Below are 19265 nucleotides of genomic sequence, written 5' to 3'. Positions count from 1 at the left end.
AAGTCTCCAGATTTGTCCTTTTTCAAAAACCTTAGTTTATATAGTTAGCAGATTATTATAACATAAAGTTGTGTATTTTCTTCTGATTTCTATTTTGTGGATACCTAGGTCAATTGGTTCATCCTTTATTCAAGCAAGCTGAGCTTTAATACAAGAGATTAACCGTAGTACACTTAACTGTTGGGTTGTACACTCAACTTTTGGGTTGATAGTGCCTTCAAAACCAAATATGGAGCATCCGTAGACTAGTAGAGAGCGGTTTGGTCAGAACTAAGGTTATGTAATCATCTGAATTCTTCTCAACCTTTTTTATTTACCTTAGAGGGGAAAGAAATCTTTATGAAAATTTTGACAAATTAAATCACTAAATTAATTGAGGATCAGTCATGCATTTCTTATAAATAGATGACATGCAACTTTTCATCAAGCCATCTACCAACAACAGTAGAGGTAAAACTAAATTTTAAAAAAGCCGTTTAGTTCTTTTTATTTATTAAATTTCATTTATTACTCTGTTCCTCTCAAAACTGTGTTCTGGCTTTTAAAATTATGCCTGTATCATAACCAGCCTCTCAGTATTCTAACTTGTTCATCACATCACAGCTGTATGTGGTTTATTTTTTACCTTATTATTAAAAGCAGTCAGCAGTAAAATGTTTGACAAAAGTAGACAGTCTTCTCCTTCACCCCCCCTCCCCGTTCTTCATCAGGATCTCCCACACATCTTCTGTCAGTGGTTCTCAACCTCAGTTGGACATTAAAATCATCTGGGAGCTATAAAAATCAGCAGTGCTTGGATCCCAACAAGAGATGTAATGTTGTTACGTTATTGGGCTGGAAAGTAGTCTGGACACTGAGAGGTTAAAGAGCACGCAGGTGATTGTGATTTGCAGGTGAGGCTGAGCGCCATTGCCTGCCTCATGAGATAGTCTGACCAGTGACCAGGAATCTTGTCCCATGTCCTCCAGCCATTTATGCAGTTAATTCAGGCTTAATTATCAGGGCTTTCCCAGAGCTTTCACTTACACTCTGCAGTTTCTCTAGTGAAACAGTTCTTCCAAATGGAACAGTACAGAAGATGCAAGGTGAAAGAACTCTTTTAAGTTTATATTTAGCCAACCACTTATTGTAGTTCATGAACCCAGCCAATAAGAAATTAAGCAGTAGAGTACAGTGAGTCAAATGTGCAAGAAATGTCGCAAATGTGGTTTGATCTTTTTCTTTGCCCAAGAAACAAGAGGCCAGGATCTTTTTACCAACTTCTAAATCGACCTCCTGCCTCTCGCTTTTGTTAATAAAGCGTTCGTGTTGATAATGCTTTTGGAAGGAGGAAAGAGGTTTGAGTTTGTCAGTCTTGAAGGTGCCCTGAGACGAGAACCATTGTACCAATGGGAACACTTAAATTCTAAGGCCGGCAGCGTAGTGGTAGTGCTACTCCCAAACCCATTAGGACCACATTTCGGTATTTCTTTACTGAATCAGGAATGGGAAACAGGAACTGACTCTTGACAGGGCTAGTCCTGGGACAGATTCAGATAGCAATTTTTATGCAGTATTTTGCACAGTATTTTGTGACAGTGTTTTGTGCAGAAGGAGGATGGCCGATAAAATTATAAAGTCTTAGTAATTCATATGGAATCTCAGGTAATACTGCCTCTTGCAGAGCTCACTGAGCATCTTTTTTCTTTTTCTTTTTTTTTTTTTTTTTAAGATTTTTAGCATCTTTTTTCTTAATCATTTTTATTTCTTTGCCCATTAATAAGAGAATGGGCTGCATATTAGATGGATTATCTAATGACAAAAGTATTGTTCTGGGAATTGCAATAATTTGCTTTTCAGTCTTTTTAGTTGAAGAATAAACAAGAATATTTTTCTTCTTGTGTTCTAACAGGCACCAGAAGTGATCCGAATGCAAGATAAAAACCCATATAGCTTTCAGTCAGATGTCTATGCATTTGGGATTGTTCTATATGAATTGATGACCGGACAGTTACCTTATTCAAACATCAACAACAGGGACCAGGTAAACATTTACAGTCTCTTGGGGTTTATTTTACTGTTTGTATAAAGACTGCACTTTGTTTTAGAAGTGTTGAGTCCTGAGTGGACATGAAGGATGGTTATCTTGATCTTTGTTGCAGTTGTGGAAACCTTTGGTGGACTGTTGGCAGTGACAGCATGTAAGGCCTTCCTTGAAATGTCAGTGCCGAGTGTGGTCACAGAGTGCAGCTCCTGATGTTCTGACTAGAAACTAGAGCTGCCACCGTGGAGATCGCTCACATCTCTTGACCACACAAACCAGAAGGAAGGGCTCTGCTGCGGCGGCGGCTGGGCTTTGCGCCTTCTGTTGTTGGTCATGCTGAGCAGGCACTCGGCTGTGTGCTTCTTTTTAGCCAGTTCTTTTGAAATTAGTGAGGTTTCTCCTCTTTTGAAAGACTAATGTATCATGCTTTCATTTTCTATAATGAGGATTCTAATAGGAGGGAATTATTTTTACTTCTTTCTTCCTAAGTTCCTGTTCTCTGTCCTTTCCCAAAGTCCCAAACAGAACCTCATACAACTCTTGTCCTTTTCTATCCTCGCTACATTCGATTCACCAGGACTTCACCACGGACCAAGAAAAAGGAATTGTCTTTACTGATGTTTTTACATTGTACACATTAGGATTTAAAAAGTGTGTGTGTGTATGTGCACGTGTGTAGAGAGACTGAAGCAATTTTGCTGTTAATATATTAGAAAACGACGATTGACGATATAAACTGTGGTTAAATAATATTTATATTTTATGCTGTGGGTTGCGTCAGAGTTATGTGGGTAATTTGTTTAAAAATAGAGATACCGGGGTGCCTAGGTGGATCAGTATGTTAAACACTTACCGTTGATTTCGGCTCAGGTCATGATCTCAGGATCACGAGATGGAGCCCCACACGGGGCTCCACACTGAGCATGGAATCTGCTTGGGATTCTCTCTCTCCCTTTCCGTTTGTCCCCCTCCTCCCGCCACCATCTTCCCCCTTCCAAGGGCTTGTTCATGTGCATGTGCGCGCTCTCTCTCGCTCTCTCTCTCTCTCCCTCTTTCAGAAAAAAAATAAAAATAGAGATACTGGAGCAGATTCTAATTCCATGGAGTAGAGTCAGAGTACTTACATTTTTAATAAGTTTCCCAGGTGATTTTGATATATACCAAAGTTGAGAATCACCAATTCAAAAAAATTTTTTTAAAAAGTGAATTTTTAAAAATATTTTAGTTATTTGACAGAGAGAGAGCAAGCACAAGCACAAGCAAGGGGAACAGTAGGGAGAGGAAGAAGGAGAAAGCAGGCTCCTCACCGAGCAGGGAGCCCAGTGTGGGGCTTGATCCCAGGACCCTGGGATTATGACGTGGGCCGAAGGCAGACACTTAGCCAGCTGAGCCTCCCAAAAGTGTGAATGTTTTATGTGTTTTGTCATAACCTCCTAATCTAATGAAATGATGGTTTTTAATGTATAAATGTGTTACTTCATTTAAGTAGTGTATGTATTTTGGTCATCAGCACAACTCTCTTATCTTTTTGGTAATAGCTCTGAGTATCTTCCTTAATGAAGAACTTCAATTACCGTGTAGTTTCAGAGAAGTAATCTCAGTTGTCACGTACTTTGTGTGTATTTACTGAATCACCCTATGGCCTCTTACCCAGGGGGTCCTGATTTTATAGTTCAGGAATTTTTTAATTTTTTTTTTAAGATTTTATTTATTTATTTGACAGAGAGAGAAAGCAAGAGAGGGAACACAAGCAGGGGGAGTGGGAGAGAGAGAAGCAGGCTTCCCGTTGAGCAAGGAGCCGGATGTGGGGCTTGATGCCAGGACTCTGGGATTATGACCTGAACTGAAAGCAGACACTTAACGACTGAGCCACCCAGGCGCCTCTCAAGAATTTTTTTTAAATGACTATGTTCCGGGGCACCTGGGTGGCTCATTCGGTTAAGCATCTGACTTAGGCTCAAGTTATGATTCCAGAGTCCTGGAATCAAGCCCAGCGTTCTAGCTCAGAGGGGAGCCTGCTTCTCCCCCTCCTCCCAGCTCTCTGTCACTATCTCTGTCAAATAAATGAATAAAATCTTTAAAAATAATAATAAATAACTGTGTTTCTACCCAAGTCAGCACAAAGCTAATTGTTTAGTTTCTGTTTGGTCTTTCTAACCACTACATAGCTTTAGAATGTTGTATCCTACTTTATAATGTGGAATCCTACTTTTGAGTGTTAAAAAAAAAATCTGTGACCTGGTTCCTAATTACCTGGTATCTTAAACCTACATGAAACTTAGATTCAAGATAGACCAAACTGCTAGCTAAGGAACATAATGGAAACCTTGCACCTGTTGGACTTGTGACACCCTAGGTGACTGAGATGATTGATTTGATGATGGCAGTCTGAAGAGCAAGGTTGGTTTTTTTTTTTTTTAATTCATTATTATTTTTTTTAAGATTATATTTATTTATTTGACAGACAGAGATTACAAGTAGGGAGAGAGCCTGGCAGAGAGAGAGAGGGAAGCAGGCTCCCTGCTGAAGAGAGAGAGACCGATGTGGGGCTCGATCCCAGAACCCTGGGATCATGACCTGAGCTGAAGGCAGAGGGTTTAACCCACTGAGCCATCCAGGCATCCCAGCAAGGTTGTTTCTAATTTGCAAGTTTCCTGTGCTCTGCCTTTTATAGTCTCATTAACTCAACCATATAACATCATACCCTGTGCCATGTTTACTTTTCTTTTGCATATTACTTTTTTTTTTTTTAAGATTTATTTATTTATTTTTAGAGAGCGTGAACAGGAGAGGAAGGGCAGAGGGGGAGGAAGAGAGAGACTCAAGCAGACTCCCTGTTCACCACAGAGCCTGATTCGGGGCTCAATCCCACGACCGTGAGATCGTGCCCTGAGCCGAAATAAAGTTGGACACTTAACCGACTGAGCCACCTAGGCACCCTGCATATTACTTTTCTATAGGAATCTAGGGAATTCTAGTTTAGTTTTAGTTGATTTATTATAGAGACTACAAATAAAATTTTATGAATCTAAGATCTGGATGAAATCCAGTGAATACGTTTGTTTTAATGAAATAAAATTATATTATGGAAACAGATATTATTATTTCCAAAATGTGGATAAAAGCATCGTGGAGTTCTATGCTCATTCGCGTCTTGGCATTTTAAGTGCGTTTGTCTTCCATGGGAATATGATAAATGATGTGGCAAGGGCTTACTCTCCATGAGAAAAGTGAGTGAGTGTCCAACAGAAGGGTAAGGCCTTTACTAGTTAATTCTTTCTGATAATATAGGTAGAGTGTTCTGGAATTTGCCAGTCTGAAGCCACGTTGGGTGTTTGATGAAGAAAAAAGAGGTAAAAGAATGATACACTCTTCCCATCACTCCCAGTCTACTTCATTCCTTCTTAGTCTGCTTTCCTCAAATGACGCTTTCCATGGAACTTCCTCTTGGGAATCAGTAACTCTTCAGTGAAGTAATCCCAAGCTTTGCTCCATCTATTCCTCTTGATTTGTTTCTTCTCTTTCTTTTACTATGATCTCTGTGGCTCTCAGATTGGACTTCTTTGTGAAAATTGAGGAATATTCTTTTTCATAGGAGATAGGACAACTGTGTCTTTACTGTGCACTGTAGGAGCCATTCTTGTACACGCTCCCCCCACCATAGTCTGAGATGGCAGCTTTTCCCAGCAAATTTAAAGCAGGACTCTGATTAAGCAGCTCGATATAAAGAATGACCTTGGACTACTCATAACCTGCATGACCTGGTCACTTTACCTCTTCTGGTGTCTTCCCCCCACCCCAATTCAACTAAAGAATTCCTTATCGTTATAAAAATCAGATTCTTTCCTAAAGCACGTCTTTTAGCTCCTCAGGGGATGGCCATTCCTATGTTACTTTGCAGAATAGCATTGGCTTTTGTTTTCCTTACTCTAGTGCTGAAGTCTGAGAAATTGCTGTCATTTTTTCCCCTCTTGGTCCTTCTGTTTCACTCTCTGATCACACTAATCACACTCTTCAGTGCAGCTTCTCTAAGTTGGGATTAGTGATGCTCTCATTTGAGCTAGGTGTATTGACACTCTGTCCTCTTTGTTTTCTTGGAGAAGTGCTTCGTCATCCTAGAAAAAAATAACAGATAACTTCTGTCTTATTTTAAGTATATTTCAGTTACTGTTACTGTATAATAAACCACCCAAAATGTAGTGGATGAAGCAAATTATGAATCTGCAGGTTGGGCTGCCTTCAGTAAGGAAGGTTTATTTCTGTGTCACGTGGTATTGCCTAGGGTACATTTGTCGGGTGTTAAAGGATCCACTTCCAAAATGACTCATTCACACATCCTACAAGGTGTCGTGCTAGCTGTCCACTGGAAGCTCAGTCAGGGCCAAGGGCTGGGGGCCTCAGTTCTTCTCCACCTGGGCCTTTCTGTGGGGGGTACTTTGTAGAAAGCATGGACTTGGTACAGCCTCGTTGCTAGGTTGTTTTTTTTTTTTTTTTTTTAATTATCCCCCCTGGTGGCTGGGTTCTAAGCATAAGACCTCAGGAAACAACAGATAGGAAATGATAAGTGTCTTATCAATGCACAAGTTATTTTAATAAAAAATTTTCAGGGGTGCCTGGGTGACTCAGGCATTAATCATCTGCCTTCGGCTCAGGTCATAATCCCAGGGTCCTGGGATTGCCCTGTATCAGGCTCCCTGCTCACTGGGAGGTTTGCTTCTCCCTCTCCCACTTGTGTACCCCTTGCTTGTGTTCCCTCTCTTGTTGTCTCTTTCAAATAAATAAATAAAATCTTTTTAAAAATAAATAAATAATTTTTTCGGGGCACCTGGGTGGCTCAGTGGGTTAAAGCCTCTGCCTTCGGCTCAGGTCATGATCTCAGGGTTCTGGGATCAAGCTCCGCGTTGGGCTCTCTGCTCGGCAGGGAGCCTGCTTCTCTCTCTCTCCGCCTGCCTCTCTGCCTACTTGTGATCTCTGTCTGTCAAATAAATAAATAAAACCTTTAAAAAAAAAAAAAGAATTAAAATAATAAAAATTTAAAAAATTTTTTAAAAATTTTCAAAACTACTATATGCGAAGCACTGTAGGATACAGAGGGATACAAAGATGAATAAAGCACAGGCCATGCTGTTAGTTGTTAGTCTGCTGAGGCAGCACAGGGTGATGAGCAGACGCTGCTCCTGTCACACAGAGGAGTGAATGAAAGGGCGGAGGTGCCGGGAGGGCTGAGTGTGGTTTGAGAAGGAGGAAGGTAATCAGTCCCAGAATTTTAAATGGAACCACTGACTTTATTGTGTCTATGACACTCAAATCTTCTGTACATGAATTATCCAGGTAAGTCTTCCCTTCAAGTTTAAATAATTGCAAAGAATGTGATTTCCTTTGTATTGCATTAACATTTCAAAATAAAGTCATTATTTCCTTTTCAGTGTATCCAGTGAAATCTAAAAGCCATTCTGACTTGATACCTACCATCACTTGCTTAAAAAATAGATTCATTAATTTTTGGAAGTTTTTCTCTTTGAAGAAACATTTTTAACATTTTTTTTTTTTATGCTTTCAAGGCTTTTTCTTACTGGCCAAGTCACATCTTTGCAACAAAAATATGTATTTACATTTAGAATTTGAAAAAATCTTTTCCTGTGACTTTAATCTTTGAATATTTTTAAAATTCTGAATTATACTGCTGTTAATAATTATTAACATATAACTGATAAAAATGTAAGTGTTGATATATAGAAACATAGAAGGAAAATTTTACTGGAAATGTGTGTCTTAACGAACAGGGCTTTTCTTTTCAGTTCATTCATACATTTGTGGATAAATAGGCTTTTGCTACATGAGGTAGGACTTAGCAACAGTTCCTTTCTTTGTTTTATTTTATTTTTTTTTTTTTTAAGATTTTATTTATTTATTTGTCAGAGAGAAGGAGAGAGAGCGAGCGAGCACAGGCAGACAGAATGGCAGGCAGAGGCAGAGGGAGAAGCAGGCTCCGGAACTCGATCCCAGGCCAACTGAGCCACTCAGGCGTCCTTTTGTTTTATTTTTAAAGAAGTATCCACTGAGAACTCTTGTTAAAGTAGATACAAAGATGGAAAATTCAGGTGTTTGTTGTGCTCATCTGCACAGATCAGTGATCCCCTAGACCACACTCGGATTCAGCCTTCAGTAAGTCTCAGAATGCCTTCCAGGTTGCTAGTACTTAGAGTTGCTGTTCGTTACAGCAGCCAAGGGAAGAGGCACAAGGGGAGAATCCAGGAGAGTTCCACATGTGGAGGCCCTGGTTGTCTTCTCCCAGTGTAACAGTGGATAGCACTGAATTCTCCTGGCGGCCGTGTGTGACAACATGCAGGTATTGCCGAGTTATCCCCAGGGCTCGGGCTAAGTGAATACGGTTGACCACCTGTGTGGCTGACCTTAATTTTAGCTGATACTTCTTGACTCAGTGTCCCTTCTATAAATCAGTTCAATAGCATAGACTATCTGGCACAGCCCAAGGCCCCCAGGTAAACAGAAGAACTATTATCAGGCAGGACCTGCCAGAGGTTTAGGGATTACCTTCCACGAGACAAAGGCAAAGGCCAGCCTTCTCTCTGGGCAAGATTAGTTCTTACCGTTCATGTATCACTCTGTTACTTTGAACTAATTTCTGTAATGTACCAAAAATTACATAATAATTTATCAGTAAATTTTACAATTAGCTGAAAGCAAAGAACTGGAACCCAGCTGTCTTGCAAAGGAATTTGTCACCTGTTCATTAGAGCCTAAATACCAGTGTGTGAACGTGTCCCAGTGGTACCCCAGCAGTTTGACACCTTGGAACAGTGTGTACTATTGTTACATTTCATATGGGGGAGCAGGTGAGCCTTTTATAAAGTGGGAAGAAGGGCAGTTCTGACAGGGGCAGTGAGAAAGGAGGATAAGGATAAGCTTTATACCTCCGCTTTAGTGGGGCTCGGGCCAATCAGTGTGTAGTTCAACAACAGTTACTGTGGCACCAAACAGGAAATAACATAAAGTTAGGTTATCAGACTTGAATGTTCCTAAAGTTTATAAGCTCTGCCTTGTCTGTAACAGGGGATCTCTTACTGGCTCTCTCCACCCAGCCTCTGGTCTGTGCATGTTGGACCTGCTCCCTCTAAGATCAAAATCCCTCTCTCTATACAAAAGAGTCCCAGGACTCCTAAAGTCTGTCTCTCTCCATTCTCAGAAGAGCCAAAAATTAAGAAATCATGAAAAGTTACCTCTCTGCACCCAGAGAAGACAAGCCTTTTTACTCTATGAAACAGAAAATTTAATACCCAAGTGGTTTACTTTCTTTTTTTCAGAGGAGGCTCTGTTTCTCAGACCTATGTAAAAATAAATGCCCCATTTCTTCCATTCCCTGAACAAACGAATTTAAAATGCAATGCTGAGCGCCTGGGTGGCTCAGTGGGTTAAAGCCTCTGACTTTGGCTCGGGTCATGATCCAGGGGTCCTGGGATTGAGCCCCACATCGGGCTCTCTGTTTGGCAGGAAACATGCTTCCTCCTCTCTCTCTCTCTCTGCCTGCCTCTCTGCCTACTTGTGATCTCTGTCAAATAAATAAAATCTTTAAAAATAAAATAAAATGCAGATGCCAAAACAACTGCTAAAAGGTTAACTTTTTTGGTTCCTGCTACATATATATATATAAAGGGCTTAGTGTGATGCCCAGCAAGTACTCAATAAATTACTTTTTAAGTAGAAAAAGAGGTACAATCTGATGTGTCTCATGATTACCCTGGCAATGGAAAATGGATTGCGTAAGGAGAGACTGGAAGCCTGGGGAGCAATTAGGAGACCTTTGCAATACTCCACAGGTCCAGAAGTTTTCAGCTTACAGCCCATTAAGTATTGGTTCCCCACGATGTGATACATAGGAATCAAAATACTAGCATTGTGTTTCTTAACTTTTTGTTGATGTACAGTGTACATGCAGAAAAATACTCATAAATGCACACAGTTTGTTGAATTATCAATGTTTATGTGTTTTTCAGCTTATCAATAAGGTTGTATGATTTGGGTTTTTTCTCTTCCCAGATAATTTTTATGGTTGGACGAGGATATCTTTCTCCAGATCTCAGTAAGGTACGGAGTAACTGTCCAAAAGCCATGAAGAGATTGATGGCAGAGTGCCTAAAAAAGAAAAGAGATGAGAGGCCACTCTTTCCCCAAGTAAGAAGCAGCTCTATGTGTTACTTAACAGGACAGACTAATACTCAGATGCAGATTTTTAAGTAGTTTCTAGAGGACACAGTTTGTACGTTGTGGATTTGGATTCCATGTGATTATGTGCAGGCAGAAGATAAGTAATCACATAAAGATAATTATATAAAGGTTGAATGATAGGTTATCTAAAAACTCAGAACAAAATATTCAGAAAGACTTTACTTTTGTCTAGCTGTTCTCAAACTTTTTGGTCTCGTGCCATTTTACACACCTAAAAGTTATTGAAGGCCCCCAAAGGGCTTTTGTTTTATATAAGTAATAATTGCCATTTTATAAATTAAAACTAAGTTTTTAAAATACTTCTAAGTTTATTTAAACATAATAAAATCATTACATGTTAACTTTTTATGAAAAAGAACAGTATTTTCCCAGACAACAGAATTAGTGAAAAGAATGGCATTGTTTTACCTTTTTTGCAAATCTCTGCAGAAGAAGACATCTGGATTCTCTGCATTCATTATGTTGCAGTGCAATATTTTACATCATTTAGCCTCTGAAATCTCCACTTAATACTTGTAAAAAAATGACCATAAAAAAGGCAAATAATACCTTAGTGTTACTATGAAAATAGTTTTTCCACAGACTACACTTTGAGAACTGCTACCTGAATTCTTCCTGGTGGTAAAACAAATTCCAAGCGTCCCTTTGATACCACGTCTTTTGGAGGAGCCAAAAATATCTTTATGTTTTCTTTTTTTTTTTTTTTTTAAGATTTTATTTATTTATTTGACAGAGAGAGATTACAAGCAGGCAGAGAGGCAGGCAGAGAGAGAGAGAAGGAAGCAGGCTCCCCGCTGAGCAGAGAGCCCGATGTGGGTCTCAATCCCAGGACGCTGAGATCATGACCTGAGCTGAAGGCAGCGGCTCAACCCACTGAGCCACCCAGGCACCCCTCTTTATGTTTTCTATAAAAAGAAAGGGCACCTGTTGGTACTGTCTATCTTTCTCTGATTCTTGGAAAATTACCATTGCTTTTTATCTTTTCATGGTATAAGGCCAATGCCCTTAAGTTAACAATCTTTCATAAGCCTTAGAAACTGAAACTAAATACCTGAACAAGCTTAGACAGTTTGGATTCTATAGATATTGTAATAGAAATTCAGTTTTTTATGATGCTTTTGAAGTTGTGGATAGCTCTACATAAATGGATCTTGATAAATCAGTACAGCTTTCAGGTGGGAAGAGCTGCCTCTAGTAATTACTCAGCTACCATAATTACTGAGTTGGTCTTTTGTGGACCTTAGTAATGCCTTTGAATACCCACTCCGAGCTGGCTCTTTTAGACAGAAGTCACTGCTACAGGAATGAGTGAATCTTTTATTCCTGTCTGAAGAATTAAAGATAGAATTTATAATTTTAACAAGTCTCTCATAGGCTTTCTCAGGGTGGGTAGATACATGTTTTAATATTGGAATTCTATGTTACTACTTCTTTGAGGAAGAGTAGTTTTTTTTAACCCAGAAAACCACTGACTTAAGACTATGGAAGTAAAAGGACAGGTATTGTTGGCCAATATCAGCAGGACCCCGTACCACATTCTCTTCTTTAGAGTCCAGGTACTAGAGTTTCCTGTTTAACCTGCTTGATGTACATTAATAATGCAAATTATATTCAAAGGCCCACTTTTTTTTTAAGACTTTATTTTTTTAACTAATCTCTACACCCAACATGGGGCTCAGACTTAAAACCCTGAGATAAGAGTTGCATACTCTACTGACTGAGCCAGCCAGATGCCCCTATAGGCCCACTTTTTAAGTGGTATTAAAGGGGTTAAAATGTTTATATTTCTAAATGTATGTAACATTTTATTCTTTGCATGGTATCAGAAAATGAAATGCATATCTGAATTTTTGAGATTATTGAAGGCTACTCCTTTTAAGTATTATTTTTAATTTTTCATTATAAGATCTCTTTTCACACTGTATACACATTTCACATGCTAAACACAAATTTCAGATGGCTAAAGATTTATATGTAAAAAACTAAACTGAAAAATAAGAAGTCATTTTTATAACCTTGAGGTAAGGAAGGCTTTCCTAATAAGCAGAGACAAAATCCAGAAGTAATAAAGGAAAACATAGCAAGTGTGACTCCATTAAAAGTTTTTAAACTTCTATATAATAAAAATAATATTGTAAGGTAAACACGAAAAATAATTGCAGCATGTATAACAAAATATAAATACTGATATTATCCAAAGGCCTCCTACAAATCAATAAGTAAAAAATAATAATAAATAGAAAATGAGCAAAGGATATGAACTGGTGATTCACAAAGAAATATAAATGCTGAATAAATTTAGGTTGTTTAAAGTTCTGTGACAGTCTGTAAAATGCATAGTGACAGTAAAATACATTTTGATTTTCTCTCTCAGACTGGCAACATCCAGCATTGGGAACAGTGTTGGGAAGTAAGGAAGAGCCCTCCTTATAAATTTTTTAACAGTGTTGTTGGGAATGTAAATTAGTTTGGCCTTTTGAAAGGACTTGGTAGAATTCATAACTTGAAATATATATACTTTTTGCACTGGCAATTCCACTCCTAAAAATGTATGTTATAGAACCTGCTTCCACAAGTGCTCAGAGATATCTATATATATATATATAGATATAGATATATCTATATATATTTTTTTTTAAAGACTTACCATAATAGGAAAAATTAAAGACCTAAAGATCAGGGTAGCTGTCTAGATGACATGGATATTAGTGAGGGGAAAGAAAAGCAATGCAGAAAAATATGTGTAGTATGATACCACTTTAAATGGTGATGAGGGTGGGGATGGGCTCTGTTTTCATATGTGCATGTTTATGCATAGGAAAGGTCCAGAAGAAAGTATAGACTCTTAAACAGTGGTTACCCCTGGAAGGTAGGACTTAAACTTTTTCTGTATTATTTGAATTTTTATTTGTGTGTTATGCTTGTAATTTAAAATGTTTTGTAACATTGCTTCTTTGCCTTATACTAATCATACAGATTACAGTTTAACGGTTTAAAAAGTTTTCATAGCTCAGAAAAATAATAATAGTAATGGCTGCTAAAGTTGTACTGAGTACTTAATATATGCCCGGCATTGTGCCAAGCCTTTTACATGTATGTCTCATGATTGTGAATGTCCATTATCATACTGTCTGCCTTAAAGAATCATAACCCATTTCTCTGTACCTCAAACTATGCGGAGTTTCTACATTTTGTGTACTGGTGTCTATTTGTAGTTTGCCTGTCTTCTCCACTCTTGAATTGTCACCTGTGACTTCTCACTCCTGTGTCACTAGCAGCCTGGGTCATTGGGGTCCTACTTTTAATTATGTACGTGGAAGACATTTCCCATTACTAAGTTTCTTAAAGAATGAGTTGCTCTGATGATTCTGTTGTGAAGTCATTAGTGCTTTACTGATAGACACTCCATCTTCTTCCCCAAAAGGACTGTGGTCTGTGAGAGGCATATCACTGGCTTAAATTTTTTTATTATTTACTGTTCCAAGGCTGGCAGATGATTTCAAATGTAAACAAAAGCTAACTATAGGTTACTTTCCCCATTCATTTTACAGAAATTAAAGCTCTAAGAGTTTGATCATTTACTTTTCTTTGTAAGGAAAAATGCCAGTTATTCAGTATTTTTTTAGACATTTAGGATAATACCAAAGTGTAAGATTTCAGGTGCTTTCTTATAAAGTATGATGAGAATTTTAAAGATTAATACCACCTAGATTTTCATTCTACTTTCTTTTTCTCTCTTTTTTTTTTTTCTTTTTTTCAGATTCTCGCCTCTATTGAGCTGCTGGCCCGCTCATTGCCAAAAATTCACCGCAGTGCATCAGAACCCTCCTTGAATCGGGCTGGCTTCCAAACAGAGGATTTTAGTCTATATGCTTGTGCTTCTCCAAAAACACCCATCCAGGCAGGGGGATATGGTGCGTTTCCTGTCCATTGAAAGAAATTAAATGAGTGTGCCAGTAGAGGGGAGTAGGGACCAAGGAAATGAAGATATGTTTGCTTATATATTTGCTAAATTGATTAAGATCTTTTTTTAAAAAAAGATGAACCAAAGAATGTGTAGGTTTTTAAAAACTCGATAAAATTATTTCCCAATCTAAAATGTAAACTTAGCATTGGATTTTCAACATCCATGCATTTTATAAAATGCACAGACCTTGCTCAACATCTGCGGTGCCTCTTGCAGAGGGCTTACATCCTGTTCCAGATTTGTTTACTGGCTTATTCTAATTTTTAAACTTCATTTAAACTTTTCTCATGCACCTTTTGTTATTAGCTATCACATGTCCATCAGGGACTCCCAAGAGCAGCACATCCCTGTGCATGGATTTGCAGGTGGAAGGTGACAGTAGATTAGCCTGTGTTAGGCAAGGCAAGCCAAACAGATCTAATTGAAGAAGTCACTAGGATTGAATAAGTCACTTTTATTCTAAATATTTTTTCTGTAACTTTTTATTATAATTTGGAATATATGGTTGTCCTTTATTCCCTCGAAGCAATAGACTGACTTTCTTTTTATAAGCTGTGGGTACAGGTAACCAAGGTTACTGGTTACCTGAGGAGTGTCATGTTTGACATGAGCGATACGGTTGAACTTGAGGTTTTTAGTGGGCAAATGTTAAAAATCAAAGTTCCTTGTAAATAATACTTCCCCATATATCAAGGATATCTTACACACATAGAAGTTGAATTTCTTACAAATGCATTATTTCCTCCTCCCCTACAAAAGCATCACAGAATTCTGTGAGTAGTTTTGGCTTTGTTTGTTTAGATGTCTTTAGTTGCCATTATTATTACTTTAAATTATACTTACCTCTCATGATGCCTCTTTTAACAATCATGTTATCCATGTGTCATAAAATTTCTGTGCTCCTTCTGTTCTTATTAGGAGTAAAGGCTATTTTTTTTTCTGGTTTTGTTTCTGTTTTTGTAGCCCACAGTATGAAATATTTGGTAGTGCTTTCTAATACTTAAATTTTCTTGTGTAGAAGATGATTGTACTGGGGCAGTCAGTGTATTCTTACTGTGAGCCAGAATCTTACTGGGAATCAGAAATGAAAGAAGCAGTATCAGTGTCATCTCGTCAAAGAGATGACCATCTCCACTTCAAAGTCAATAGCAAAAGCCCAGCCTCTTAGATACATTTTCACTCAGTTTGGAACTGTGGTGGTTTTTAAATATAACTGACAGTTTGGGGTTATTCAGCCACATAGACATCTGTGTAAATACCATCCTTTGAGCCAATAAAGAAGAAAGTTGGGAAGACCTTAATGATAATTTAGTTTTTAAGTGCCATAGGTAAATTTCTAAAATACTTTATTAATTGGAATGGATGAGATTTCATCCAAGAAAACTTCTCAGTAGGAAGCATGGCATACTTTACGCCCCTCATTTGAGTAGTTTGAAGTAAGTAATGCCATTCATCTTCTGCAGAATTGATTCACGCCTTTTAATTAGGCAAGAGTAATGGAAAAGAACCCCTCTCGTGTTTTCAAAAAAAAAAATTGAGAAAGGCATGAAAGAATGGAACATATTGGAAAACATTAAAGTGCTGAATTTCTAAATCCTCTAGTGATATTAAAGATAGGATTATTTATCACAAACTGAATAGCAAGCGTGTAGCTAATAAGGAGTTCTTACATTGGTCTGTGGAATGCCGAAAGGTTTGGGCATTTTAAGGCGCAAGAGTCAAAGGATCTTTTTCTTGATACAACTCTAGTGCAGTTCCCCACTGTACTCGTTTCACTCAGATTGTCCTTTCTGTGCTTACTCCTCTTTCTCGCCCCCCCTCAACAACTCCCCACACTGACCACTGGCCAGCCCCCCACTATCTGCATTTGACTCCTTTCCTTCTCCTTTGCCAGAGGGCATTGCTGAGCTCTTAGAACTGCTCAGAAAGTCATGTATGCCATCTCACATGTTCCAGTGTGCCTCCAGAGGATCACCTAGTAGTTTCCTGGCCAAACTGGGCCCACTGGAAGTGTTGGTGGAAGAACATGAACAGTCTGGCAGAGCGAGATGTTTAGGTAGCGCGGATGTGTTGAAGGAGGGAATAGTAGAAGACGTATGGTAGTCTCCCTTTCTGTTGTTTTTTTATACTGCATTTTAGATACATTCTTCAAATAAAGAAAAATATTTTCTAACTGTATGTAGAGTTAACCTCTCTAACTAGATAATTGAAACAGAAGGACATTCATTCTCTTGTGACTGACCGCTTTTACTGCTAAAACGTCAGCCCCCCAGATATTTTTATTAAAGTTGATTTCCTTTTTCAGCAGGAATCCTTTTTGTAAAATTTGTTTTACATTTTAGAATTTTTACTGGTCAGTGATGAGGACTACGATTTTTCTTCTTGACTTTAAGTAGTTTGGAATCACAGCATTTAATCAAATGCTTTAGGTTTTTTATTTTCAGATATTAAATATTGTACTAGTCATTGGCATACTAAAACATTAGTTAAGTTTTCCTCTTTAAATAGTGACCATTTAACACAGCAGCTAAAATGGCTGTCTCAAGTGAGTCACTCAATTTAAGGAAATGGGCTGCTTTTTTTTTTTAATATTATGAAATGGGTACTTCATGACTAAAACATTTTGTCAGTTACAGTCTTATTAGATTGAGAATTATTAAGCATTTCTAGAGCACTTTTTAAATTTTACTCAATATTTCATCTCTCCTACGGTAATTTCTCTTAAGAATTTAACAAATCCAGTGTGTCTGTGCCAGAATGTTTATCATATTTTTGAAACTTCCTGAAAAAATTGATTATACTGCCCCCCACATCTAAAATGGTGGTTGATTTCTGTGCAAATCAATTTTTCATAGCATATTTTATCTTTAAGAAGTATATAGCAAATTATATGTATTAACAGCCACTGAAATACGTTCAATCTGGGAATAAAAGATAGTTATGTAGTATCTTAAAATCCTTAGCTTTCAAATAAACAGATCTTGATATTTGAGGTATCTAAAATCACAGGCCCTTCCCACGTGTCCTCTACCTTAATCTTAAATAAAGTCACATGAAAAGTAGAACTTAGGGGGCGCCTGGGTGGCTCAGTGGGTTAAGCCGCTGCCTTCGGCTCAGGTCATGATCTCAGGGTCCTGGGATCGAGCCCCACATTGGGCTCTCTGCTCAGCGGGGAGCCTGCTTCCTCCTCTCTCTGCCTGCCTCTCTGCCTACTTGTGATCTCTCTCTCTCTCTGTCAAATAAATAAATAAATAAATAAATAAATAAATAAATAAGTAGGACTTAGGTTATTCTCAACGAGGCAAGTAAAAAAAAAGTTTCATCTTGGCCTTTGATTTTTCAGGCAGTAATTAAATTAGTAATACCGAGATTTCCAAAGTCACGTAGTGTTCTGGATATTCCACCTCAAATAATTCTTACCTCAAATAAAATTGGATAGGAGGTAGCATGATAATAGATAATTTTCAGATATGCAAGAAGGAATATGCTTTTTTCCCCAAAAGCAGATCCATTTCCTGTTATCCCCATCTTTACTTAAATTTCTCCATTATTTCAGGGACATATATAGAAAGAGTTTTTAATTTTATTGATCTGTAAGCTTTTGAGTTCTTTTTGTCTTTTTTTATTTCTGGACCTTCAGTCTGTTTAGGAAGTAAAAACTGCTTTCCTTTAGAAGCAGTAGACAATGGTAGGGTGATCTTCAGGGTTGGCTTCATTGGTGACTGATTTGGGGTTTCTTGGTAAGAGTTCATACTTTGGGAGGTTGTTTTGTGATTTTTTTTTTTTTAAGGCTAACATTTAAGTTTGTAGAATAGAACACTACAACAAAGTGAGGAGTGTCTAATTATCATAACTAGTGGAGAACATCTGAAGATTTTTTAAAGTTATTTTTTCATGTGGTATATACGATTTAACATAGAATTTTATCACTTTTGATATTCTCAGTTAATAGATTATTAAGATTTTGATATTCTCACTTAACAGAATAGCTGTTTTTTAAAATAAAGATTTCTCAGTAAATCCTATTTTCACATTGGCTTCCTTTAATGAGATTTAGATTCTGCAAGATTCAGTGATTGCTAATTAGAATGTTGAAAATTGCTCTAAAGAAATGTATTAAAATAGTGGAAAAAATAGCAACCTTCAAACCATAAGCAAAGGTAGTATAAATGTTTATAGATTTCTAGAGTCTTTGTTAACATAATAACCGTCTGTGATTTTGTGCTTCATGTTTGGCTCTCCGAGGTCTTAGTAATGTGGCTATGTTTTTTCCATCAATGCTATACTCCCTTCACAGTCCTTTTAATTTTTAAATATGAGAATAATTCTTTTACCCTTCTTTGATCTTTTGACTCACAATACCATGGTTACTTGCTTCGTAGAAGGAATGCTTTAGCTAGAAAGAGATAGTATCACTATCTGCAGTCCAGTTAGTAGTAATATCCAGAATGGGAAAACAAATGGGTTATTACTGAAAATTATTTAGGGGTGTATTCATTGTTGAGGACCCCCCCAACCCTGAACTTGCATTTTAATGAAGTGCCATTTTCTAGCTGTGAGATATCAGGCAAATTACCTCATATTCTAAACCCCCAGCTTGCTCCTCCATAAATTGAGAGAAGTAATAGTACCTGCCTTACGGTTACGATGAGTCTTAGATGCAAACATATATAAAGCATGCAGTGAGGCACCTGGCAGGTAGCAGGCGTTCAGATAGTTACTAAGATAATCAGCCTGCGATCTGAGGGTTCAGTCAGCCCGCCATTAGCAATCTGTTGTTTGTTGGGACACACCAGTGTCCTCTAGTAGTCAGTTGGACTCCACTGGCAGAGAGTGGACAGGTCACTCCTAGATGAAAGTCTGTTCGCATCAGTGACTGGACCCACATCACAGACTCTTATTACGGAAGATGAATGTTCAGGCCGGCTATATTCTGATAGTTGTCGGTTACAAACCAACCCTCAGAAATTTTGTGCCCTGGAGTGCATGTAAGGGAAGGAACCAGCCCATAGTCACAAGTAGAAGATG

General features: G+C 37.9%; 1 protein-coding gene across 4 annotated transcripts in view; it reads left to right on the top strand.

Annotated features, from left to right (window-relative positions):
* BRAF (B-Raf proto-oncogene, serine/threonine kinase) overlaps window positions 1-19265 on the top strand; it is a 179146-nt gene that overhangs the window by 159118 nt on the left and 763 nt on the right. For 2 of the 4 annotated variants that reach the window (XM_059172042.1, XM_059172045.1), the window contains 4 exons: window positions 1892-2023; window positions 10082-10216; window positions 13089-13139; window positions 14031-14184. In XM_059172042.1, the coding sequence (XP_059028025.1) occupies window positions 1892-2023; window positions 10082-10216; window positions 13089-13139; window positions 14031-14184 (472 nt within the window). The remainder of the gene's footprint in view (window positions 1-1891; window positions 2024-10081; window positions 10217-13088; window positions 13140-14030; window positions 14185-19265) is intronic. The other 2 variants (XM_059172046.1, XM_059172044.1) reach the window with 1 other exon arrangement.

The sequence above is a fragment of the Mustela lutreola genome, chromosome 4 (genome assembly GCF_030435805.1).
Source record: "Mustela lutreola isolate mMusLut2 chromosome 4, mMusLut2.pri, whole genome shotgun sequence".
Taxonomy (NCBI): domain Eukaryota; kingdom Metazoa; phylum Chordata; class Mammalia; order Carnivora; family Mustelidae; genus Mustela; species Mustela lutreola.
The sequence above is the reverse complement of the archived record's forward strand: the minus strand, read 5'-3'. Positions and strand labels throughout refer to the sequence as shown.